At 43.1% G+C, this 25,704-nt stretch overlaps 1 protein-coding gene across 1 annotated transcript in view; it reads right to left on the reverse strand.

Annotated features, from left to right (window-relative positions):
- The window catches only part of LOC310989482 (voltage-dependent T-type calcium channel subunit alpha-1H-like), a gene marked incomplete at its 3' end in the record, with an annotated part of 47,020 nt that overhangs the window by 13,523 nt on the left and 7,793 nt on the right, over positions 1-25,704 (reverse strand). Inside the window, exons 6-24 of the mRNA XM_083976553.1 lie at positions 25,522-25,614; positions 23,844-24,459; positions 19,227-19,648; positions 16,285-16,436; positions 14,706-14,891; positions 14,262-14,379; positions 13,113-13,268; positions 12,122-12,209; positions 11,181-11,371; positions 8,667-8,978; positions 8,025-8,125; positions 7,463-7,586; positions 6,250-6,318; positions 5,842-6,026; positions 5,609-5,735; positions 4,114-4,239; positions 3,896-3,985; positions 2,817-3,009; positions 16-167 (exon numbers count right to left, since the gene is read on the reverse strand). Of these exons, the coding sequence (XP_083832679.1) occupies positions 16-167; positions 2,817-3,009; positions 3,896-3,985; positions 4,114-4,239; positions 5,609-5,735; positions 5,842-6,026; positions 6,250-6,318; positions 7,463-7,586; positions 8,025-8,125; positions 8,667-8,978; positions 11,181-11,371; positions 12,122-12,209; positions 13,113-13,268; positions 14,262-14,379; positions 14,706-14,891; positions 16,285-16,436; positions 19,227-19,648; positions 23,844-24,459; positions 25,522-25,614 (3,501 nt within the window). The remainder of the gene's footprint in view (positions 1-15; positions 168-2,816; positions 3,010-3,895; positions 3,986-4,113; positions 4,240-5,608; positions 5,736-5,841; positions 6,027-6,249; positions 6,319-7,462; positions 7,587-8,024; positions 8,126-8,666; positions 8,979-11,180; positions 11,372-12,121; positions 12,210-13,112; positions 13,269-14,261; positions 14,380-14,705; positions 14,892-16,284; positions 16,437-19,226; positions 19,649-23,843; positions 24,460-25,521; positions 25,615-25,704) is intronic.

Consider the following 25,704-nt stretch of genomic DNA (forward strand, 5'->3'; position numbering starts at 1 on the left):
TGTTGCCATGGTTACCTGAGGCTGGTTGTAGTGCTCCATGCTCATGGTGAGGAGGTTTGTGAAGATGATGATGGTGATGAAGAGATCCATGTAGTGGCTGGTGCACACCGTGTGGATGGATCGACGCAGCGTGGAGTAGTCGGCGTAGTACGGCTTCTCCTGGGCCCCTGCGTCACACAACACACACACACACACACACACACACACACACACACACACACACACACACACACACACACACACACACACACACACACACACACACACACACAAACAGACACACACAAATACACACACATGGTCATTAAAATGCATCTTAAAGAAAAAATATGGCATGAGCTATGAAGTCACTGATGAAGTGGGTGCCAAGTGGCGCACTGTGCTGCGTGTGTGTGCATATATGTGTGTGTGTGCATGCAGCATGTGTGTGTACAGTCTAAAAGTGCCACCTCAGGAATTCATTCCTATCCATCACACACACACACGCACACACACTCCATGGCACCTCAAGGTGTCTTTGGGCAGAAACCCTCGCTGTCTGCTGCCAGACAGTTAACGCACGAAGAGGAGAGCACTACTAGAGATTACACTGCAGGGAGAGGGAGAAGGACGGAGCGAGGTAGAGAGGTAGAGAGGGAGAGGGAGTGTGCGTCTAATATAGGCAGTAATTATACATCTACTCATGCAGTATGTATAACAAAAAAAAGAGGTTTATCATGTCTGAATGTAACAGTACATCTGCACCGTATGGCCCAAAAGCATGTGGACGTGTCCCCTTGTCTCTCAGGACGATAACGCTGCTGGTACGTGAACATCGAGGCATTCGTGCTCATTTACTGCAGAAATATGAAGCGGAGCCAACGTTGAGCTGTGTGAGTGAGACGCCCCGGTCGTTGGCAGAGTGGACGTCGCTGACATACTGGCTTGAATGGCAGTGGATCATCTCTGGCAGCTGCTGTGTAGCCAGAATGAATTGGACACTGGGAATAACTCTAACGCTGTGGCTGAATGGGGGAACAAATCCCTGCAGCCGAAATGTTGTGGAAAGCCTTCACAAGACATAGAGAGTCTGTTGTAGGAGATTAACACCAGTGGTGTCCGTATACTTTCTGGCCATGTCATGTACGACCCCGCCTCCCCCCTGCACCACCCCTTCCATCCTCCTTGCTTTCTTTTTATTTATTTATTTATTTATTTAATGGAAACAGGCAATGACATACACAATTTATAAACTGACCAAAAACAGACAAACAGAAACCAAAGGACAGAACAACCCTGACGGCATAATAAAGCAGGACCAAAACAGGACAGAAAAGTAAAAAAAAAAAGAAAAAAAGGATGTGAAACATACTAAAATTACATTTTCAGTACTTAATATATTTTTTCAAAGGAGGTTAAATCGAAAGCAACTGGACTTAGTTATTTGTCTAGGAAGACGTTTCACCTCTCATCCAAGAGGCTTCATCAGTTCATGTAGCATCTGACCAGGCTGGGACTGGTCCAACTATCTGGTGTAGAGACTCACTATTTAACCTCTTGTGTGGGCGTTCACAAGGGTGATGTATCACTGGTTCCCTTTTGTGCTCCAAGTGCCAACGACAGTCGTTGATTTAACCTCCTTTGAAATACTATGACCTGGGCAAATGAGAATATGCACCGGCTTACTTAATATATATTTACTCAAACGTAAGTTTTTCCCATTTTTTGTTATGCATTTCTACCTTATCTTGATTTGTTGCAATAATTTTTTCCAAAAGAAATTGGCGTCACACTTTATTTCTAAATTTTCCAAATTCAAATTTTTTTTTGTTAGGGTCTGAAAGCTATAGTGCGTAACTTCTATGTGTCTGTAAATATCTGTTTCACCCAAGCCACTACAAGAGGAGATGATACAACGCTGATTATGCCGTTCGGCTCCTCTAACACCTCGCGATATCATTTCAGTATTTGTTCTTTTTGTATTTGGTGTCTTTGGTGACATTCCCGCGCTGGTGCACAGGAAATAACGCGTTCTACTCTGTTTTACCTGACAATGAAAAGGGAGGGGGGAGGAGAGCGCTGCTAGAAGCGGGGTCATTCCTATGTTCCCTCAGCCCTATGTTCCCTCATTTCTAACTTTTGTTGTCACTGAAAATTAGGCCCTATGTTCCCACAGCCCTTTGGTCCCACCATTGGTTGGGTTTAGGCAATGAAGAAAGAAGTTGGTTAAATTTAGTAAAAAGACTCGGTAGAGGCTAGACAGGCCAGATAGGTAGAGTCCAGATAGGTAGAGAGAGTCCAGAGGGAACATAGGGCTGAGGGAACATAGGGCTGTGGGAACATAGGCACGCTCCCCTAGAAACAACATGGCGGAGAACCCGAAGAAGCGACCAAGAGGTTCAGAAGTGGATCCTACTAAAAAGAAAAAGCCTTCCCGTTTGGCAGAAGGTCTGTTGGCGAAGAAAGAGAGTGACAAACGGTAGCGGTGGGGAGGGGAGGGCCATACGCCATATTGAGGTGCCGGCCGTATCGTTGTAATAACGCAGAAATCCTCTAGGGGGCGATAGAAGTTACGCACTATAGCTTTAAATATAAGTATTTTCCCCAAAAGAATGATCTTGTTTACAATCTGCGGGCATTTAGCATCCAGTACTCCCAACAAAATATTTAGTGGTGTAAATTCAAAATTAATCTTTTTGGGTCTTAGCCACTTTTGAATGTCTAACCACAATCTGTCTACATGTGTGCAAAATGTAATGGAGAGTGGTCAGTGTTAAACAAAATGTTAAGTTGTTTATTCTGTAGCGGTAATTCTACAGAAAATCTTGCTTTCTTACTTCTCCTCCGCTTCTCCATCCGCTTCTGTCGTTTCTCCTCCCTGATCCGCGCCTCCTCCTCCTCCTGCTGCTGGCGACACTTGTGAAAGTTTTCCACCACCACGCCCACAAACATGTTGAGCACGAAGAAGCTGACGATGAGGAGGAAGGAGATGAAGAACAGCAGCATCCAGGGGTTGTTGTTTCTTATTGGCTGCGGCGGTGAGAGGTGACAGAAGGAAGAGGAGGAGGAGGAGGAGGAGGAGGTGAGGAGAGGAGGAGAAGGAGGAGGAGGAGGTGGCGCGGGGACAGAGAGGAAAAAGAGGTGAACCGTAGAGTGACGAAAGAGGGTGAGGAGGGGCGGAGGAGAAGAGGAAGAGGGGGGAGAGAGCATAAACAAGAAGACAATGTAAGTCCTGAGTCAGCAGAGAAACTGCCAGCACTGTCAACTCACATCTATTTATCCTTCTGCCTTTTTTCTTTCCTCACACTTCCCTCCTCTCCTGAAAGATTTCCTCTTTCTGTTTCAAACAGACGAGATCAAACGGAGCCAGAACAGAAACTCCACTCAGAGAAACGCAATATACACAGGATAAACGGTTTGTATGTCTCCCTGGTGCTCATTTTAGTTTCTCTCTCCACGCTCCCTGTTTCTTCCTCTCTCTGTGCACTGCAAAAACTCAAAATCTTTCCAAGAATATTTGTCTTATTTCTTGTCAAAATGTATAATTTCTAGTCAAAACTAATCTCTTTCCACTTAAAATAAGACTCATCACCTAAAAATGTACTTGTTTTAGATCATTTTCACTTGTTTCAAACTAATTTTCACTTGAAATAAGTAGAAAAATCTGCCAATGAAAGCAAGTTTTTTATGCTTGTAAAAAGGAAGAAAAACTTGCTCCACTATCAGATTTTTCTACTTATTTCAAGTGAAAATATGCTTGAAAGAAGTAAAAAGTGTCTAAAAACAAGCTAATTTTCATGTGACGAGTCTTATTTTGAGTATAATTAGATTTTCCTTTTGACTAGAAATGACATTTTGACTAGAAATAAGACAAATATTGCAGTGTGTGTGTGTTTGTGTGTGTGTGTGTGTTCACCTGCTGATCCACTGCGACAGCATCCAGGCCGTCATACATGATGCTGACCCAGCCGTCTTTACACGACAGCACGAAAAGTGACATCAGCGCCTGGAGGAGAGTGAGGCACATGAAAACCAGCGTCATGCTATCAATCAGTTTTGTAAGAGCAGGTGTCAGTGATGGATGGATGTGTGTGTGTGTGTGTGTTTGTGTGTGTGTGTGTGTGTGTGACAGACCTGTCCGAGGTTGTCAAAGTTGTATTTACGTCGATCCCAGCGGTAGCCGGCCTCCAGACACTGGCTTTTATTGGTGATGTTACTCACATCGTGTCCGTTGCAGTAGAAGAACTTCCCCTTGAACAGCTGCACACACACATACACACACACACACACAGACACACATACAGAGAGACAGATGTGTCGTGTTCACGCATGAACACACACAGGACAGAATACTGTAACCTCAAGGTAGTGCAAACAAAAACTTCACACACAGACAGACACAGGTAAAAAAAAAAAAAAAACTGACGTGTTGTTGCTGTTGTTGTACAGTAAATTAACTCAGCGTTCGCCCGCAGCGCTACTGTACTGCTGCTACAGCTGAAATATCCCTCCACCATCTGGACCGGCCTGCCTCACAGTCATTACAAACGCCCAAACCGCTCCAACATGGGCTGCTGCTCTAATTAGAAGATAATCCAGTGTGTTTTTGAGAAATATGCTTGAGTGTTAATATTAGCTCCGGCATTCATCAAGCGTCAGTTCCTGTTTCGAGGCTTTAAATCTGAACAGTTGCAGCAAGATTTGCAAAATGGGAAACCAGCATAAAGAGGAGGAGAGGACTTAGTGTTTAATACAAATGTACCATTGGGGGTGAAAAAAAAAGCATTTTACAGTGATTCACAGCTTTTCTTTTTCTTTTTTTGGCATGTGACAAAATGAAGCAATATAAAAGGTTTAAGCAGTTGAACCAAATATTTAAACTTTTCCTCCTTCACATTAAAGGATGTTAGAAGGCTGTCAGGGCTCAGGGAGGTGAAATGATCCTGTATTAATGAGGAAGAAAACAAGTATGAGCCCAAAGAAACATTAAATTTGTGTTAAAGACGCATTTAATTGTCTGTGGCCCTTCAGAGAAGTTTGGCAACTGCTGTTTTACGTGATAATCTGATTAATTGATTGCCTATTTATATCAAACAGGGCTTGTTTTCATTTTTCAAAATGTGTCTTTTTAATTATTTAAACAATTTTATGTAAATTAATGAATAAAATAAATGAATAATAAAATGTTTTAATTAATGAAATTAATGAATAAAATAAAAATCCAGGTGAAAATCCGATTTAAAAAATACATTCTCAGCACAAATCCCCTGTAGCTGAACTCCTGTTTTTACATTTACTTCCAGGGACTCTGGTGCATAATCAGCAGCTCATTTGCATTTTCTACCAATTTTTCTTTTCACTTTTCATTACCTGGAGCGTTTTCTGAGCTCTGCCTTGTTAATTTTAAAGTATGGTGATCGGGGGGGGGGGGTTTCGTGCAGCAGAAAATACAACAAGCTTTGGATGTTTGGCAACATGAATGTGTGTGCAGCAATGAGTTTAAACTGTGGATATTTCAAGGAACATCAGTATAAAAAAATCAAATAAAAAGCTGAAATGTAGAGACTTATCTTCAGTCAACAGTTGATTAGCTGGGAATACAGAGCTTAAATAAACCTCCAGTGTTTACCTGGACTCCTAATATCCCAAAAACGATGAAAAACGCGCAGCAGATCAGGACGATATTCCCAATGGGTCTGAGAGATGTGATCAGAGTTTCCACCACCAGCTTTAGACCCGGAGCTCGACTTATCACCCTGCAACACACACACATACACACACACACATACACAGTGACACACAAGCACAGACCAGATAATTTCAATAGAATAAACATTAGAGGAAAATCTCCCATGCACCCACCTGAGAGGTCGCAGCGTCCGGAGCAGGCGAAGGACACGGAGGATGCCTAGGATTCGATTACCACCTGCTGATGCGATGGAGACCAGGATGTCCACCAGCGATACAAACACCAGCAGCCCGTCTAATATATTCCAGCTGCTCTGGAGGTACACACCGTTTCCAAAGTACAGGCCCATAGCCACCACCTTATCACACACGGACGGACACAGACACATACACACACACACACACACACAGGGAAATGACAAAATTACTGAAATAATAAAATAATATGAAGTGTAAAATGAGTCTGAAAGCAATTCTGATCCCCACCCAAGAAGAAAATTGTCCTTTCATAAGTAAGATGAGAAAAAATGACTTTGGAGTGAAGTGCTTGTTCAGAAAATGTGCACTCTTCTTACGAGTTACCTTGATCATCATTTCACCCACGAAGATCACAGTGAAGATGTAATTGGACACACTGAGGAACACACGCTCCTGTCGCACACAAATACACACACACACATGTACATAATAAGAGTGTGAACAGACCTACACAGGAGTTTTGTTTCTTTGCGTCAGCTTTGGACAATTTGTTACATAATAATAAAAAAAAAACATCCATTACATTTGCAGCTATTATATATCTGACGTTTATAAACCTACAGAGTCATCAACAACTTGTGTTGTGTTGTATATGGGATCTTGCACTGTTTAAGGGTTAAAACCAGATGTTACGGTTGTGGTTGAAATTAGACTTAAGCTTAAGGTGCAGCAAGTTAATTTGTATACCGCCTTTAAAATGCAGCGATGTAGGCCTACACTTACATTAAAGCAGCAGTTAAAACATAATGACTGCGGAAACAATATCAATAAAAACAGACCAGAGCAGACCAGGAATCTAGGATCATTACAAAAGTACAGCCATAAAGTTTAAAGGCACTTTACACCATGTAAGTGCTCAAATGTCTTAGAGAGCGCAGGTGGTGACGACCACTTCAGCCATCTTTATAAGCCTTCTGGTTATCATGCTAACTTCAGGATGAGACAGTACTGGTGGTGTTACAACATTTTATCTAAACTGATTAGAAAACAGCTGTTAATGCAAACGTTAGCGATGTAGCCATAGGTCTTTTAAAGAGGAACGATCCAAGTTTGGTCGCTTTTTCGCTGTTTTGGTCGCTTTTTTTTGTCTCTCCATGGAGCTCCCCCTACAGTGCATAGTTTCACTGTCGTATAGTTTCACTGTCGTAAAAAATTCACAGCTAATCCTTATTTCTTCGCCACTGGCCATGTGCATTTGTTTTCAACAAAGCCGGCGAGATGCCAATCTAATGAGGTGGGTAACGTTAACAACTGATTACGGATTACCAGGCGTTCATGTCATAGTGCCGTAAAGCAGTCCAGGTTGCAAGGTTGGTTTTCGGCCAAGAGACACTATTCTCCCCGTAACAAGTCATTTACTGTAACCATCACAATTAGCTGATTAATTAAGGTAAAAGTCTCACATATTTCCTTTTTAAATGCAAGGTATCAGGGATGATGTATGTTGTTACAGTGCTGCTGCAAACTGTTTGTTTCTCAAAGTACAAACATGTGAACCTATGTGTTTGTATGCAGCATGTGTGTGCTGCTACAGTACCATGCTTCCGGGCTGTATGTCAGGTCTCTCCAATGCAATGGTGATACAGTTGAGGAAGATGAAGAGGAGGACGGTGTGATCGAACATTTTGTGACTCACGACCCTCTGACACCACAACCTGAGCCTGAGGAGAGAGAGAGACAGAGAGACAGAGAGAGAGAGCATCAGCTACTCCTGTGCTTTCTTATATGATCTGTGCCGGTAACACTCCACCTACATTTTTCAACGCAAAGTGTATTTTTTACACTTGGCCGATCTTAATTGATAAAAAAAAGTGAACATATTACAGCTAATCCGTAGCTGTAACCTTCACACATTAACTGTGAAGTCTCACACATGCTGTGGTTTAAGCCACCTAGGCTGCACAGGAGAGTTTCAGGGGCTGAGACTGTATGTGAGTGCGTGTTTGTGTGTGTGTGTGTGTGTGTGTGTGTGTGTGTGTGTGTGTGTGTGTGTGTGTGTGTGTGTGTGTGTGTGTGTGTGTGTGTGTGTGTGTGTGTGTGTGTGTGTGTGTGTGTGTGTGTGCGTGCGTGCGTGTGTGTGTGCGTGCGTGTGTGTGTACCGGTTTTGTGGAGAGAACAGATAGAGGGACCACTCTTCATGCTCCAGGCACCACTGAGGCTCATATGGCTCCAGCATCTTCTTCAGCTTCTTACATAAACTCTGGAAGGAACACACACACACACACACACACACACACACACACACACACACACACATATATATATATATATATATATATATATATATATATATAAACACAGTTGGATGAAATATTACTTTTTTCCAGCTCATTGTCTAAATTATTATGCTGTGAATTTTAAGAGCCGGATCTTATATGTACATGCGCGTAAATCTTCTAACACAGCAGAGGGTTTTTTTTTTTTTTAAACAATGTTCCCAACGTTTTCTCATAATAATTTAGACCCAGCTAATTAAATATTACATAAGTGTCTGAAGTCACTTAGGTTGGAATTTATGCCTTAGCAAGATAATTAACAGCAGTTTTTGAACTTTTGAACACGCCTAAAAAAAAGAAAGAAAAGAAACTGTTTTACTGACTAAAAATAACAGAAGGAGGACACACCATCATTTATTCTCAGGATGTAAACATGAACCAGTTAAAGAGCTTTCCTTCCTTACATCTACTGTATATCCTTTCATCAGATAAATAAATAAATAACGCAATCGCCCTGAGTTTCACCTCCTCAGCCTCTTCCTCCTCCTGATCGCTGTGGTAAAGCGTCGTCAGCGGAGCCTCGTCGTAGCAGCTGTCGGGCAGGTGGAAGGTGGTGCCGTTGCAGTCGGGCGGGTGCAGCATGGGCACCTGCAGGAAGTCGGGCTGGTCCAGAGACTGATCCCTGCTGCTGAGGTTGGAGCCGGTGTGCGTGTCGGACAACAGCGACTCCATCTCTCCCGACTGGCTCTTCCTGTGGAGGCTGGGGGCTCGGCCGATGCTGGTCCAGCTGGAGCGCCGGCTCTCCGGCCCGCTGTCCCACAGAGACTGAATCGACACCTTCAGCAGAAATAACAGCAGAAACATCTCATCATGGTTGGATTTCTGAAGTGAGTGTTTTGAGTGCAAATAAAAATGTCATTCTTCTTCGCAGATGGTGTTTTTGACCACCGGCGATGCTGTGGAGCTAATGTTTTCATGAATGGCTCCTGGTTTGTGTTTTCATGTCATGCTCACAGACACAGCTGGAGTCTGAATAACACTTCACAGCCCAAGCCTTTCTCTACTTCTGATTCTCATCTTGACCACAACTTTGCAGCTCTGGTGTACAACAACAACAACACTAATAATAATGCAAATACATTAATGCATGCATGAGTTCTTCAAACTGAAACAGACCTGTGGTTAGAAAAACAAACAAGAAAAAAAAAAACTATCTGTACCTAATGTGTATTCATTAATTTTCAAACAAAGAAATCCATTTCATGTGGATGTGAGGAACGGTCGGACTGCTTGAAATAGACTTCATTCAAAAGACAGTCCTCCAAAACACAGACGCTAATAGGCTACAGAGAGAACAGCAACGTTGACAATAGCATGATGTGCCACCAATTAACAACCAGCGACGGTTGAAAGGAGTCATTTCTGCCGCCCTGCACTGCACAGGTTTCACTCTGTCACACCTCAAAAAACACATTTTTCTCCTGTCATGATTCTGACTCACTGCACGATCTGAGCCGAGAGTAAGTTTGCTTGGATTCACTCAGATATTGTGGCATGTCTACAAAGAAAGTGCTTCAGCCATGTTTTTCACATCTGACAGAAGAGACACTCCAGCTGTCGGCACTGCCTCAGTAATAGTTTGCCTTTTACTTGCACTGTAGAGCCATAAATGCGTGTTCTCTTCTTTCTTTTCTTTTCTTTTTTTTGCACTTTACACATGTAACTACAGTGATTGGGTTGAGCTTTGATCACTTTGAAAAAACACAGGTGACCCGTAGCTCAGTGCAGCGCTTGAACGCCTCCTGTGTAGACAAACACTGGAGCTGCTGCTGCCGCCTTTCAAACATGCTGCTCACGTTGAGCCTCCTGTGTAGACATGGTGTTCGACATAATGACACACAGACCTGAGCCCCGAGGCAAAAGACAGAGATACTGCCTGATTAGATTGTCAACTATACACTGTAATTTGGACCTGGGCCGAGTCTTGTTGTTGTGCTGGGTTGGGCTCTTGGTTATTATAAAAAGGGACACTGAGGACGTCTTGTATCAGCGAAGAAAATTCAAGGACTGTTTACCTGAGGTGGAAACATGTCGTCAGGTGTCAACTCGGACATGGCAAATGGATGATTTTAATCCATTTATGTCAGATATCATGTCATATCAGTGAAATGGGGGTTATAGCCTATGGATCAACAACCTACATACTGTATCTGACAGCTGGAGGTAAAACAAACAAACAAAAAAAAAATACTGATAATGTGAACACTTCAGCAAGTGGAAGATGAAATGATCTCCATTAGTCATAAAGTTAAACATAAAACACTCTTTTGCAATATTTTAAAGGGATAGTTCAACATTTTGGCAAATTGGCCCATTGCCATAATACCTATAGTTTTAGCAGTAGGTTCGTTACCTTTATTTGTCGGTGCAAGGTATTTTTAGAACGGCGGAGCAGAGCCGCGAACTGCTCAGAGCTACACTACAGAGGCTAATGGGATTTCTTGGTTTCCTTCATCAAACTCATCAAATACACAATCCAACAACTCCAAAACGCTCTGGTGGACAAGTTGTGACCTGCACATTCACCACGCTACTGTATGAGTTAATAACGGATCGTTATCAATTTTAGAGTGAAAAAGGTGAAACAAAGCCACAGCCTGCAAAAGAACAGGAAACTCAGGAGACTTGAGCTCTCAGAGAACTTTGACCAAGGTTTCAGACAAGATATTTACTATTTACATGCTGTGATAGTGTCCAAAGTCCAAAGGCTACTAGGTACTAACTATGCAGGGTGGACAAACCTTTGCTGCAGGCCCTTTTCCTTTTCTGTCATTTAGAAAATATAAAAGATGAAAATAAAAAATAAAAATAGTATTTAAGGGAATGTATCATCTGTAACTTCAGGCCGTTTGGAGATAATTTCATCTTCCACTTGCTGAACTGTTCGTGTTAACAGAAAATTTGACCAGCGGTGCCCAAACCTGTACATAACTCTGTTTACATAAAGGAGATGCATAATGAAAGAAGTCCAGGACTCACAGGTGATCTCTGCTCAAGGCTGTTGACGTCCATGGAAGCGGCACTCGCCCTTCGTGATTGGCTGGAGTTTATGGTGGGCGTGGCCGCGGTGTGCGTGATGAGCGGCAGAGGCGGAGGCGGGGGGTGGGGCATGGAGGCCTTGGGGTTCAGGAGGCCGTTGGGGCTCAGCATCATGGCTTGGATCTTGAACTCTGCACAAACACATTTTTTCGTTAAAGGATAAATCCACTTAATTAAACCTTTGTGTTTATTTTTAGTGACTGATGACACAGAGGTCACATCCATGGTCGTGTGTGTGTTTATTTTTAGTTCTGTATACTCACAGTGAAACTTAAAAATTTGGATAACCACTAGTTTTCAGACTCTGTGTTGTTTTTTTTTACATGAATTTACATGAATAAATGGAACACATTAAAAATTTACAGAATTTATTTCTGTCAGAAAAGAGAAGGATCTTAGAAAACCGCCTTTAGATCAACAAATAGAGATGTACAAGTCATTTCTAGAGACTTAAAGTTGATATTAAATTAATAAATAATTAAAAAAATCTTAATTCTTTGGAAAAAAAAAAGTTTTGATTCCTTCAAATGTATATAAAGGGGACAACTTCATCAAGTATGATGATGTATGATCATGTGACAGGTATTCCCAGCAGGTGCCATTACTGTAATACAAAATTAAAAGACACTTTATAGTTATAAAGCAATATTCTCATTTAAAGAGGCTGTTTGTGAGTTTCTGCTGCAGGATGTAGTTTCTAACCAGGAGCAGTTGATGGTGAAATGACACTAACTTTTATTATGAGCCCTATTGTTGTCTGTTATTATACAGGAAGTCCACATCTGATGCTAAAACCCACAACATTAGACTCTTAGACCAGTGAGTAAACAGCTGCTGATGCCAACGTTAGCTACTGTATGTGTTGATCGTCCAGTTTGTACCTGCAGCGTAAATCTCTCTCAACTTCTCCTCGTCCTCATCAGAGAGCGACTGCCTGTCGTCATCCGATTCAGATCTGTTGGCGTCGCCCTAATGAAAGACACACACACACACACACACAGCATCGGCATCATTGCAGTCATCTAATCTTCAGCATTATCCTCATCATTGTCACTCCCTTTTCCTTTTGTTACTGTTTGTTGACTGTTGTAAAAAAGTGAAAAATGTGCGATGAGTCGAGAGGGAAAGACTGAGAGACAAAGAGCAGAGGAGGCAGACGGGCGGAGGGGATCTCCAGTATTCTCTAGTTGAGTTATGTGCACGGCTTTGGCAGCGATCTCCTGTAGTCACGCCAATAAAGCTTTACTGAATTTAATTAAAATTCACGCCAGAAAGATGGAGGCAGACGGCTTTGGCAAAGGGTATCTGTGTGTGAATGTGTGTGTGTGTGTGAGAGAGAGGGAGAGAGAGAGAGAGAGAGAGAGAGAGAGAGAGAGAGAGAGAGAGAGAGAGAGAGAGAGAGAGAGAGAGCAAGTGCTTTCTGATGCTGGAGATAAAAGATGAAAACTAAACAACAAAAGCTCACCAGCTGTGAATGGCAGGCGATATCAAACACATCCCTACCCTGGAGAGTGTTGTGGTGTTGCGTATGTATGCATGTGTGTGTATGCCTGAGTGTGTGTGTGTGTGTGTGTGTCAGAGAGAACGAAAGATAGGGAGAGAAAAAGGGAGATAGAGCAAGAGAGAATAAACTGACACAGAGAGAGTAAAAAGAGCAATGGATAAAGAGAGAGAGAGAGGGAGAGGAGGAGGAACCACACAGGCAGGATGGTGGAGATTATTCTCTTGTAGGCAGCTTTGGTATCATCAGCACGACAGAGCTCAATTAGTTTCATTCTCTATCCCTCGTTCTCTAAGCAGCTCAAGTTTTTAAAAAAACAAAACAACAACAACAAAAGAAAAAAACACAGCGTCGTCGCCCCCCTCACTCACTTCAGCTTGAAAGCCCTCGACCAAAATGGCTACGAGCAAGTTGAAGAGGACGTAGTTGCCAAAGGTCATGAGGGCGACGAAGTAGAGGGCGGCCAGCGGCGTCGTAGAGGCCATCCCGTTATAGAGCACCGCGTTCCAGTCCTCCTGGGTCAGGATCTGCAGACGGGGAGGAAGAGGAAGAGAAAGAGAGAGAAGAGAGAGTTCACAAACCTACGCAGCCACGTCGCAGCATCAGAACAAGAGCAATACACTGCAAAAACTCAAAATCTTACCAAGAATATTTGTCTTATTTCTAGTCAAAATGTCACTTCTATTTAAAACAAATCTCATTATACCTAAAATAAGTATTATACATATACATAAATAGTTATACATAAAAAAGTAGCTTGTTCTTAGACACTTTTTACTTATTTCAAGTCTATTTTCACTTGAAATAAGTAGAAAAATCTGACAGTGGAGCAGGTTTTACTTCCTTATTACAAGCATAAAAAACTTCCTTTCACTGGCAGATTTTTCTACTTATTTCAAGTGAGAATTTGTTTGAAACAAGTGAAAATTATCTAAAAAATAAGTTAATTTTTAGGTGATGAGTCTTATTTAAAGTGGAAAGAGATTAGTTTTGACTAGAAATTAGACATTTTGACAAGAAATAAGACAAATATTCTTGGAAAGATTTTGAGTTTTTGCAGTGTAAGAGCGGATTCCTCCTTTAATGCCTCTGCTGAACAGTAATGATGCTCATCAGCGTTAAACGAGCTCCTGTGGAGTGTGCGTTTCATTACCCTTCCTCACCCTCTCACTGCTTGTGAAGTGTATCTTACCTGCCCCACTGGGAGAGTTTTTGTATTTTGTTTTGAAGAATTGAGTGTGAGCGCTCTCACCGTAAACTGGAGCAAATGAAATAATGGAAAATAATGGAGAGGATCGTCAGGGGCCGCAGCCAAGCAACGACAGCGACGACAGCGACAGCAGCTGCCGCTTGAACCTCACCGCAAATTAATTTTTAAATCAAACTCAACAAGTAATTCACCGACCGTTGGGCAAGGTGGGTGGGGGGGGGGGATTCCTCCAGATTAAATATTCCTAATGAATTTAATGTATTTGTTGTGCGCTCGTGCACATCTGCTCGTGTTTGTGTGTTTGTCTAACCTGAAACACGGTGACAGTCGCCCACAGCAGAGAGTCAAAGTTTTTCCTGTCGGGTAGAGTGTCTCCGCTGTCTTGACGCAAACCGAATTTACAGCCAAACAGATGCATCCCCAAGATACTGCAACACACACACACACACACATAGACACACACATAGACACACAAAACAATGAAGAAAAAAATACATTGCTTTCATTACATGGCAATTTAATATGGAGGCTGTGCAACAAGATGTGTGAATAATTGTGTTTGTGTGAAAGGTGATGATACATGTGCTAATATGTCCAGTAACAGTGTGTGAGGAGAGGGTCAGTGATGGCGACTGTCGTTTTTTTTGTGTGTGTGTGAGGAATAATCAGTGTAATTATAGCTGAGGAGACATTTTGGCTCGTTGTGTCTCAGCCTGCGGCATTGCCCTTGGAGAAAAGGGAGAATATACTGCACCTGAATATGAATATAAAGAGCATCAGCAGCATGCAGAACGTGGCCACGTTGTCCATGGTCTTCATCAGCACCACCAGCTGCCTCCGCAGGGCCGGCAGGAAACGCACCAGCTTCAGCACCCGCAGCAGGCGGAAGGTACGCAGCACCGATAAGCCTCCCTCCGCCTCGCCCACTATCTCCCACACGCTGATGACGAGCAGATTAGAAACAGGAAGTGAAATTCACACTAAAAGATACCGACTTAACCACAGCATCACTATCATCCTCAAAAAAAAAAGACAGATTAAAAACTCTCTTAACTCTCTTTTGTTCTTGTTACGTGTGGCTAGTATTGTAATCTTAAATAGAGTTTTGTATCTGTACTTTACTTTGTTATTTATATTTCTGGCAACTTTTACTCCAATTTAGTACTAAAACATCTCGTTACTACAAAATAAAATCAGGAGAAGTTTTATAGACTTGGCAAAAAAAAAACACCTGTGCCATATTTGTGAGAACTTGCAAGAAATGTTCGTGTGTTGGATTAAAAGATTCTTCCCGCTGGATTTGCGCCTGGAAAGTCCTGAAAAAAAGAAGCCTGGATTTGATGTTTAAGAAGTTGTGAAAACCTTGAATATAGTATCTCACAAAAGTGAGTACACATCTCACATTTCGGCAATATTTTTTTTATATCTTCTCAAGGGACAAAACTAAACTAAAAATGAAACTTGGATATACAGTATGTACAGCTTGTATAGCAGTATAGGTTTACTATCCACTGAAAATAACTCAACACACAGCCATTATTGTCCAAACGGATGGCAACACAAGTCCTATTCCTCATGACGCCTGACTGGACCATACAAATTTGTCTTTTTATAGTTTTCAATAGACAGCAAATCTGTACTGCTATACAAGCTGTACACCGACTACTCTAAAGTATATCCAAGTTTCATTTCTAAAGTATTTTCCCATGAGATGATATAACAAAATGGTTGATACTGTATATTGCTTTACTATAAGGAAACCACAGTAAAAGTTTATAATTCAAATTCTGACTGCAAACATTTAATATATTTTAAAAAAATGACTTTTGATACTTAGGTCCAATAAATATCAGATACTTTTACTCAATTGAGATCCTAGAAGGCGACTTTAACTTGTACTTTTACTCAAGTATTGCTCTCAAGTACTTGTACTGTACGTGGCGTGGTCTGAAAAGTGGCAACGGGCCAACAGCGCAGTTTTACAACACGGCAGTCGATAAAGAAGGTGAGAGCAGTTTTCGCTGGCACGGTAAACAAGCGGAGCCTTCGAGCAGCGAGATACATAATTCAGGTTGTAGTGATACATAATGGAGTGAATGCAGAGACGAGAGTGCAACCACTTGGCTTCGGTGCCAAGTTAACACCAGCGTCACTGTGACAGCCTGGAGGATATGGCTGCAGTATTGACACCGCTATGACGACTCTCCAGTGTCAACAATGACAGAGTTCCCATTTGGGCAAAACATACTGTACACACACAAACTCCCTCCTCCCTCCTCCCTCCTCCCTCCTCCCTTGGATCCCCCCCCCCCCCCCCCCCCCCCTCACCCCACCTGATGATGACAATGACGCTGTCGAAGCCGTTGTAAGGGTTCTTGATGTAGCCGAAGAGCCCGAGAGCCATCATCTTCAGCAGCATCTCCAGGCTGAAGAGACTCGTGAACACCATGTTACTGATCTCCAAAATATCTGTCAGCTCCTGCGGCTGCAGAGGTGCAGCGTTTGTGGAGAGAGAGAGAGAAAAGAGAAGAGAGAGAAGGGAAAGATTGATGTACAGAGACGGACATCAGGCTCAGAGGAAAAAAATGAACAAATAAACAGAGATGGACAGACTTGACAGTGTGCAGCTCTGTAAACTCAGCATGTCAGGAATCTTTTTTCTGAGATGCCGGTATAGTCGAGGCTTCGGCGGTTTGTGTGTGTGTGTGTGTGTGGGTCTGTGTGTCTTCAACATACACACAGAATTTGAATGAAGGGGATGTTTTACCCACAGTGATGTTCAGCACAAACCAGTGAATCCACATTTATGGATAATGTCACTGACATTATCTAAATCAGTGCTTGTCAAACTTAAAGTGGAAAGGGAGGGGATGGGTGGGGGGGGGGCATCTCCTGAGGCTCAGCAGGGGGGGACGAACATGACTCAAAGGAAAATGGCAGAGTTAAGAGAGATCTGTTAAATATGAGGCTGCAGTCGGGTTATGTGCCAAAACTCTTTCTTTTTTCTTTTTCTTTTTTTTGGCTGGATGCTGTCGCCGTGAGGTTGTCAGGCAACCAGCGGAAAAACTCCAGGTGATTACGACTTACAGCCAAGAAATCATCCAACACACAACACAACCCCCCTATAAAACGACTAAGTGTCATTTGCACAGATTAAACAAATGAGATATAATAAAGGTTTTTTCAAGAAGGTCGACGAGGCCCTCGCCACTAAAAGCAACGTAAAGATGATGTTGAGCAAACGACTGAGAGTCCAAGGAAACGTCTTGGCCCCAAACTATGCAAAGTCGAGGACAGTCTGCACGATCCATATATGGAGACAGCGAGAAGACAGATGTAAAAGCAGCTAATGCTCTCACTGTATGAGGCCGATGTCAAATTATCATTCTCTGCCACCGACTCTCTCTGTCTCTCTGGAGGGAGCGAATCGAGCTCGTCATTAAACTTGTAAGAGACTCTTTGTGGCCATCTGACTCATCCCTATATTTAACAATTACACATTGTTAAATATGATGGATTTTCAACATGCGGTGGTTGATGCCGACAGCCTTTCTTATGCAGCACAAACTCAAATAACTCTGTTTTTATCTTATAGAAGTTTAACAAGTTCATAAGACAGTGTACTGTATGTACGTGTAGATTTCTTCCTGTGTGAACCATTTATTGGTGAATAGAGGGCATGTGTTTGTTCCTCTGTAGCTCATATTGAGATCAATATTTTATTTGTGTTCAAGTATCAATATTTCATTGTTTTGAGTTTCAAAGACTATTTCGGTTCACTTTTTGTCACTCCCATCAAGTGGGAAAGAATTGTTACCATTATTCTAATCATTATCATTCTTCGCATTGAAATTATCGTTACCATTAGTATTACACATACTGCACAGTTTAAAGCCAATGTCTTTGATTCACAAGGGTTAATAGTCAATGTGCAATAATCTAAATGAATTTCTGTACATCATCTGTACAAACTGCATGTAAATGGCATTTAAATATCAACTAAGTATTTATAGTTTATTATTGACAGAGCATACTTTTTATATTTTGAATATTAGGGGCCTTACATCATTATTTTTTTAATCTTTATCAATATGTGAAATAGCCTGCTGTTACATAACTGATTCGTATTAAAATTTGCATCTAAGATTGCTAATTAATGGTTTTTTGGCTTCTGTTTCATTTCATCCCTTCAGTTTTATATCTATTAACACTTTGTACACTGTGTTTTCAAAAGCTGCCATATAAATTAAGTTACAGTTATTGTTATAAATGCTGAAAATAAAAACCAAAGTCTTCAGCTCATGTGGCTGAAACACACTTGAAGGATGTGTATGATGTAAGGTAGGTGAGATTTCTTTACTACCAGAGCTCCATATGTGTGTGTGTGTGTGTGTGTGTGAGCATGCTCAGTGACATCTGCCTGACACAGCTGCTGCTCTCAATGTATATGAGGCAGAGCGACTCTCCAGAGATCAAACACGCGTCTCTGAGGTGTTTCACGGTAAATTACGCTGGTCACGTTGGGAAGATGGGAAGTCGCCCACTTCCAACTGTTTGGCTCTTAGTTGTGTTTCAATGTTTTCTGGATAACAATGCACTTCAGAGGCACAGGGTGGGGTGGGGAGGGGGCTTTATCGGGCTTTGGCAACACATTCATATGTGATTATATTCATTCATATATCTTCATTGTTGGTTCGGGTCTCTTCAGAGGATTTATTGATATTGAAAAAAAGCAGCTAAAACGGTCCCGGTCTTATCCTTTAACATTAGACGCTCCAGAAGTTGAGGCCGTCCTGATCTGTCCTATTGTTCAGGAAATGGGCCAAATGCAATCTCCCCCTCATCTTCCACCCACAGTCTATCCCCCTGCCTTTCAGCCAATCACAATGTCAGATCTGTCCTCCTCCTCCTCCTTCTCCTCACTCCTTCATTCGCTCACTCACTCTCCAGACTCATGCTCATTCTCTCTCCCGTCCCAGGGTCATGCTTTAATTAACACTTCAGGTCTTATGAGTTTCCCCATCTCCTGATACATGCATGCACACACCTACACACACACACACACACACACACACACACTGTGATCCCATATGCGTTTTGCTGTAAGTGTTGATTGGAGGGTAAGTTTATTGACTGCACCACACACAGTGATTAGCACATCCATTTTCAATCAAACCGTAGTCACATCCAATATGCACGAGGCACACACACACACACACACACACACACACACACAAACCTCTTAGCACCAACACACACACACGCTCGTTCATACCTGTTCGTGGTACTCTATGCCCATTGACAGCGTGTTGATAAGGATGGCAATCATGATTCCCCTGTTGAAGTATCTGCTGCCAACAATGAGCTCCAGTTTAGTCCGGAGCCCCGCCCAGCAGCGCACCGGCAGCCGTTTCCTTGGCTCCGACACCTGTGCATCACCGCGGCACGGACTGCTGCTGCTACAGTGGCACGGGCTGTTACTATGACACGGGCTGTTGCCATGGCATGCGTTGCTGTACCCAAGTTGCTGCTGCTGCTGCTGTTGGTCCTCGGGCTGCTGCTGCTGCTGCTCGTTAACGTTTTCGCCGTCCTTAAGTTGGTTGTAGTAGATGCAGTAGGGGCACGACGCCGCCGCCGACGACGACTCTCCTGGGACTTCGCCCGGCAACAGTAACGCTGGATGGCCGGTGCACCCACCTGCAACACACACACACACACACACAGGGAGAGGAGAGGGTGATGTAGTGTAGACAAGGGCCGCACACAAATCATGCATGCACAAGGGCAAAGCAGATTGTTGATTCTTTATGTTGGAGTTATGGAGACGTTCTGTCATTCAATACACTCTGCGCTCAGTACGAGAGAGCACCTTCATTTCATTTCTGGGAGACGAAAATTCAATAACATGGAAGCTACAGTGCAGTTGGGATGCTTTTGTGCAGAGGGGGAGTTCTTTTATTAGAACGGGGATGGATGTGTGTGTGGATGTGTGTGTGGATGTGTGTGTGTGTGTGTGTAGTTGGGGGGGAAGAGGGAAGGGAAGGGGAGTGGAGTGAAGCGGGAGTAAGATTTCAGTGGAATTCATTAGCAGGCAGCTCAGGAGGAATGCTCCAATGACATAACAACAAACACTAATCTAGCACGAGCAGTTCACTTGTCATCACAATTACGACAAATTCATGTTTCACTGGAGACTGATACAGTAAATCCAATCTAGTCACTCTGTGGTGTGTGTCTATAGATAATGTGGGCTGCAAGGAAACTTTGAGCAGGCAGGCAGGCTGAAAAAATGACTCTTCTCTTCTCTACTACACACACACACACACTAAGACACACTAAGACACACACTCACTCACACAGAGAAAACGCTCCGATCAAGAGCTGTGATTTTCAGCCATTCTGGCCGACACCCCCCCCCCCCCCCCCCCCGCCCTCTCCCCGGTGAACATAACGACACACTGAATAATTTCTCCAAGTTCCTGCATGTGCATGGAAAATGGAAAATGTCCCAGCAACAATTAGAATTCGTTACTGCGTTGTATTAAACTTGGATGTGTGTTTTCTGTGTTGCCTTATTTTACATGTCAAGGTCTGTTTACTCAGTGTGGGGAGCGCTGCTGTGAAAAAAAAAACAGACTGGAGGAGCTTTGCAGAGTCTGAGATGTCGATCATGATGTCATCAGGGGGGGTTAGCTCAGCTTTGGGAAAGTGAAGGATGTATTTTGTTGGGTTTTTATTGGAGCCCGACCCATACTAGGTGCTAGGAAAAGTCAGGATATCCTGACTTCTGCTGCTTTGATTTAAACCATCACAGTGTCTGTCTTTACGGGGAAGGGTCTCTTGGACGTGAGTCATGCATACTGCACATTACCTGCAGCAGATTCTCATCAGCGCATTCACTCAGCTGACCTTCTGCTGCAGTGTAATACAATGTGCTCTATGGGTTTGCATCTGCGTAGGAAGGAAGATTAACCACTGAAAAATTGTCTATGTAACTGTAATTTTAAGCAGATATTGGTTTGTTTCGGTGGCCGTTATTTAGAGTGTCTAAAAAACAAATTTTCCTGGTGACCCCCCCTGTGAACACAATCACATCGCTCTGCTAATCTGTCAGCGCTCTCGGTCAGATCTCCAGCACGCTGATCAAAATCTACTGCAGGTAATGTCCCGTCTATGCTTGACTACCTCACACATCCCCACGTCAACAAACCTCCTCATGAACCCATGACATCTGGGAAATCAAACATCTTTAAAGTCTTGAAGGATCCAGTGGGAGCCTTCAAAGAGGGCGTGAATTAAACCCGAGTAGCTCCACAAAGACCTGCTGCTGCTGTTTTCAATGTTTATCATTTTATTTTACTTTTTACTATTTTACTTGGTTTCCCTCATCAATTACACAATCCAACAACTCCAAAACGCTCTGGTGGACAAGTTGTGACCTGCACATTCACCACGCTATGAGATAATAACAGAACGTTACGAGACCGAGTTGTTTTTGAGGCAAATTAATGCAAAACCACTGATGCGCGTTCCCATCGGGGGCAGTTTTTCTGCAAGCAGTCTCTGCATTTCCCTCTAAAACAACTCTGTCTCGTAACGTTCCGTCATTATCTCATGGCGTGGTGAATGTGCAGGTCACAACTTGTCCACCAGAGCGTTTTGGAGTTGTTGGATTGTGTATTTGATGAGTTTGATGAGGGAAACCAAGAAATCCCATGAGCCTCCGTAGCGTAGCTCTGAGCAGCTCACGGCTCTGCTCTGCTGTTCTAAAAAATAGCTTGCACCGACAATTATGTAAAGGTAACGAACCTACTGCTATGACTGTAGGGATTATGGCAATGGGCCAATTTGCCAAAATGTTGAACTATCCCTTTAACAAAAGGTAAAAGGTGTTTGAATTATGTGTAATAGCTTAATAAATATCTCAAATATCTTGCTGCAAGTCGTTTTCATGAATATTTACATCCGACCTCTCTCTGATCGCACAGAGGAGGTGATCCGGACCAAATAAAAAAGAAGAGGTTCAGTCTGAGAGAAAAGTTTTTAGCTCAACTGTCTGGAGACACTTCAACCTTTAGGTTTGAATAATGAGTTTCACTTTAGAGCTGTGCTTTAATTTGACACATTTTTCCACAGTGTTGTGAAGTACGATGACATTTGGTCGATCTTTTCAAAGCATCATTGTTCACGGAGGGAAGCAGCTGATTGAACTGATGTGTTTCCCTTCTCTTCATCCTCCATCTTTGTAGTCCACACGTGCCATGGAACTACAAGTGTAGTGTAGTGTGATCTAGTGTGAGGGACACACAGATGTGTTGCCTAGGTGATAATTACCTGCACATCTAAATTACACCACCGTGTCCTTGGACAGTGTTTGCTCTGACTGTCTGATGAAGGTCTACGGCTGAAAGCTTGTGAATGGACTGAAAAGAAATTGTGCACGCTCGCATATGCGGAGGCTGCTGTTTTGTTTTGTTTTAAATAACGCTTTTAGCATCAAAAATAAAATGTAAATCATAACCTCTGTGTCAGGTGGTAAAATGATGTTTCAAAATTGCATCAGATAAAGCCGAAGAGATCAGCACAGCAGGTCTAAATACTAATGAAGGAGACTGGGAAATGATGCTCGTTTTGTAATGTGGGTGAAGGAGCCAAGCCAAGTTATCTAAATTTGTTCTCCTTTTTTATGAAACAATATGAATAATATGAATGATATTTCTTAATAATGTTTTCTGCTGTGTTTATCTTTTACTAAATGTGATGTTTCTGATGTCTATACATTATAGTATCTTGTGTTTTTCGCTTCTTCTTGCTGACTGGGTCACATGACTCAATCACATGATGGGCTCTACATGATTTAAAACACCTGTGTAATAATTTGGCTCATACCCTGATGAAGGGATAGTTCAACATTTTTGGCAAATTGGCCCATTGCCAAAATCCCTATAGTCTTAGGAGTAGGTTCGTTGCCTTTAATTGTCGGTGCAAGCTATTTTTAAATCGGAGCGGAGCCACGAGCTGCTCAGAGCTACGCTACAGAGGCTCATGGGATTTCTTGGTTTCCCTCATCAAACTCATCAAATACACAATCCAACAACTCCAAAATGCTCTCATGGACAAGTTGTGACCTGCACATTCGCCACGCTATGAGATAATAATGGATTGCAAATGCAGAGACTGCTTGCTGAAAAACTGCCCCCGACAGGAACGCACATCAGCGGTTTTGCAAGAATTTACCACTAAAACAACTCCGTCTCGTAACGGTACGTTATTATCTCATAGCGTGGTGAATGTGCAGGTCACAACTTGTCCACCAGAGCGTTTTGGAGTTGTTGGATTGTGTATTTGATGAGTTTGATGAGGGAAACCAAGAAATCCCTTTAGCCTCCGTAGCGTAGCTCTGAGCAGCTCGCGGCTCTGCTCTGCCGTTCTTAAAAACAGCTTGCACCGACAATTAAAGGTAACAAACCTACTCCTACAACCTACTCCTCTATAGAGATTATGGCAATGGGCCAATGTGCCAAAATGTTGAACTATCCCTTTAAGCATTAAATACTGAATTAATCATTTATAACACATGAATACTCATTAGTATGTGGTTTATAAACACAGTTAAAAAATGTTTTACTCATCATTTATAAGCACTAGCTGTATTTATTAATGCTTAACTAATGATTAACAGTGTGTACTTATTATTATAAAGTGTTACCATAAGTTTTTACAAAAGAATAAATAGCTAGAATAAAGAAGAGGGGGACGGGAGTCTGAGTCGGTCTGTGAGTTCACTCCTCTCAGACCCAAACTGTGAGTTTTGACCTTGAGGTGTCTCACACACACGCACACACACACACACACACACACACACACACACACACACATCCCTTCTTCTCACCATGCTCCAGCACCAGCTGTGGCAGTCTGTTGACGGTCTCCGTGGCAGCCAGCCTCTTCTGGTGCCGACCTTTAGCGTCCAGGTGACTGAGGAGCGGCGATATGAAGGGGTAGTTAAACATGTTCCCTCCGTTGCTGATGACGACGGCGGCGGTGGCGGGCTCGGGCTGCGACTGGTGATGATGCTGCTGCTGCTGATGATGATGATGATGCTGCTGGTGGTGATGATACAGCTGCTGCAGGTGCGACAGGTCGTTGGGGGCGTGGCCTGAGTGCCGGTGGGCGAGTCCGTTCATCTCCCCGACGCCGCTCCCTCTGGCGGATCCGGCGCCTCTGTCCCTCCTCCGGCACACGCACACGCAGTGCAGGTGCGGCCGCGTGTGGGCGTAGTAGCGGGACAGGCGGCGCCACGCCTTGCGGCCCAGGTGAGCCAGGTAGCGGATGATCTCCTCGTAGCAGCTGCCCGGCTGGCTGTCGCTGGCCAGCGTGGAGGCCGACTGGTGGAGCTGACGGGCGTGCTGCTCCGACTTCATCAAGGCGTGTTCCCTCTGCTTCGTCTCGGAAAACTGGGTTGCTATGACGACCAGGCACAGGTTGATCATGAAGAAGGAGCCCACCTGGTCACGACAACACACACACACACACACAGTTGAAGTTTGTGTGTCTATTAAAGCAGAAGTGAGTGATCCGGTCGTTTTCGCTAATGCTGCGTTCCAGGCAGGCTTTTGAAATCGTAAATTACAGCTTCAAGTCACAACTTACGACTTTGTAGCGTTCCAGGCAACCCACTCGTGTTTTTCCGACCTGTTTTACCGGTGAAAGTCACTATAACGGCCACTCGTAACTTCCGACCGGTGAACTCGTACCAGATCGAACTGGTACAACTTCACGGTCGGAAAAATACGAGTTTCCTTGAACGCACCATAACAGTCCTCGTCCCTACGTCACCACATTCACGGCGTTCCTTGGCTGCACACACAGCCCTTCATGCCGTTCTCTCTCCTCATTGGATAAAAACTGTAGGATACGATAAATGTTTTCTCCTCGACTCAGAGCAGAGCAGAGTGACTGACAGACCCGTGTTTCAGTCCAAACACTCTATGTAAGTGATTGCTGTCGGAAGATATAACTATTTAAGACTTATATTAACACAAATATATCACTTACTTCTGCTTTAATAAAATAGTTATATTTTCCGACAGCAATCACTCATATAGAGTGTTTGGTCTGAAACACGGGTCTGTCAGTCACTCTGCTCTGCTGTAAGCCGAGGAGAAAACTTTCCTTGTATCCTACAACTTTTATCCAATGAGGAGAGAGAACGGCATAAAGGGGCGGTCCTCTCTGTGTGTGCAGCCAAGGGATGCGCGTGAATGTGGTGACGTAGGGACGAGGGCCAATAGATCCATGACGAGGGCGGGGACTGCTAACTCCATCGGCTGACAGGAAGTTAGCCAAAACGACCTGATCGCTTACTTCTGCTTTAATTTACATTATTTATTTATTTACAACATTTATTTATTAGTGCCAAATCACATTAAGTTATCTGAAGGCACTTTTCATATAGAGCAGCTTCAGACTCTTTATAATATTGATTACAGAGATCCAATAACTCCCATCACGAGCAAGCACTTGTGTATTTATGTGCATGTTTGTGTGTGTGTGTTACGCGCACTTACTATAATGAGGAAAATGAAGTAGATGAAGTTGTAGAAGGAATGTGCATCCATGACGTAGTACATGATGTCCACCCAGCCTTCTAGAGTAATTACCTGAATGAAAACACACACACAAACCAATAGTAATAACAGTAATGTGTTGTGTGTAAGTGTGCACATCATTCACCGACTATAAATGTGTCC

Source organism: Trachurus trachurus, assembly GCF_905171665.1.
Source record: "Trachurus trachurus genome assembly, chromosome: 1".
Taxonomy (NCBI): Eukaryota; Metazoa; Chordata; class Actinopteri; order Carangiformes; family Carangidae; genus Trachurus; species Trachurus trachurus.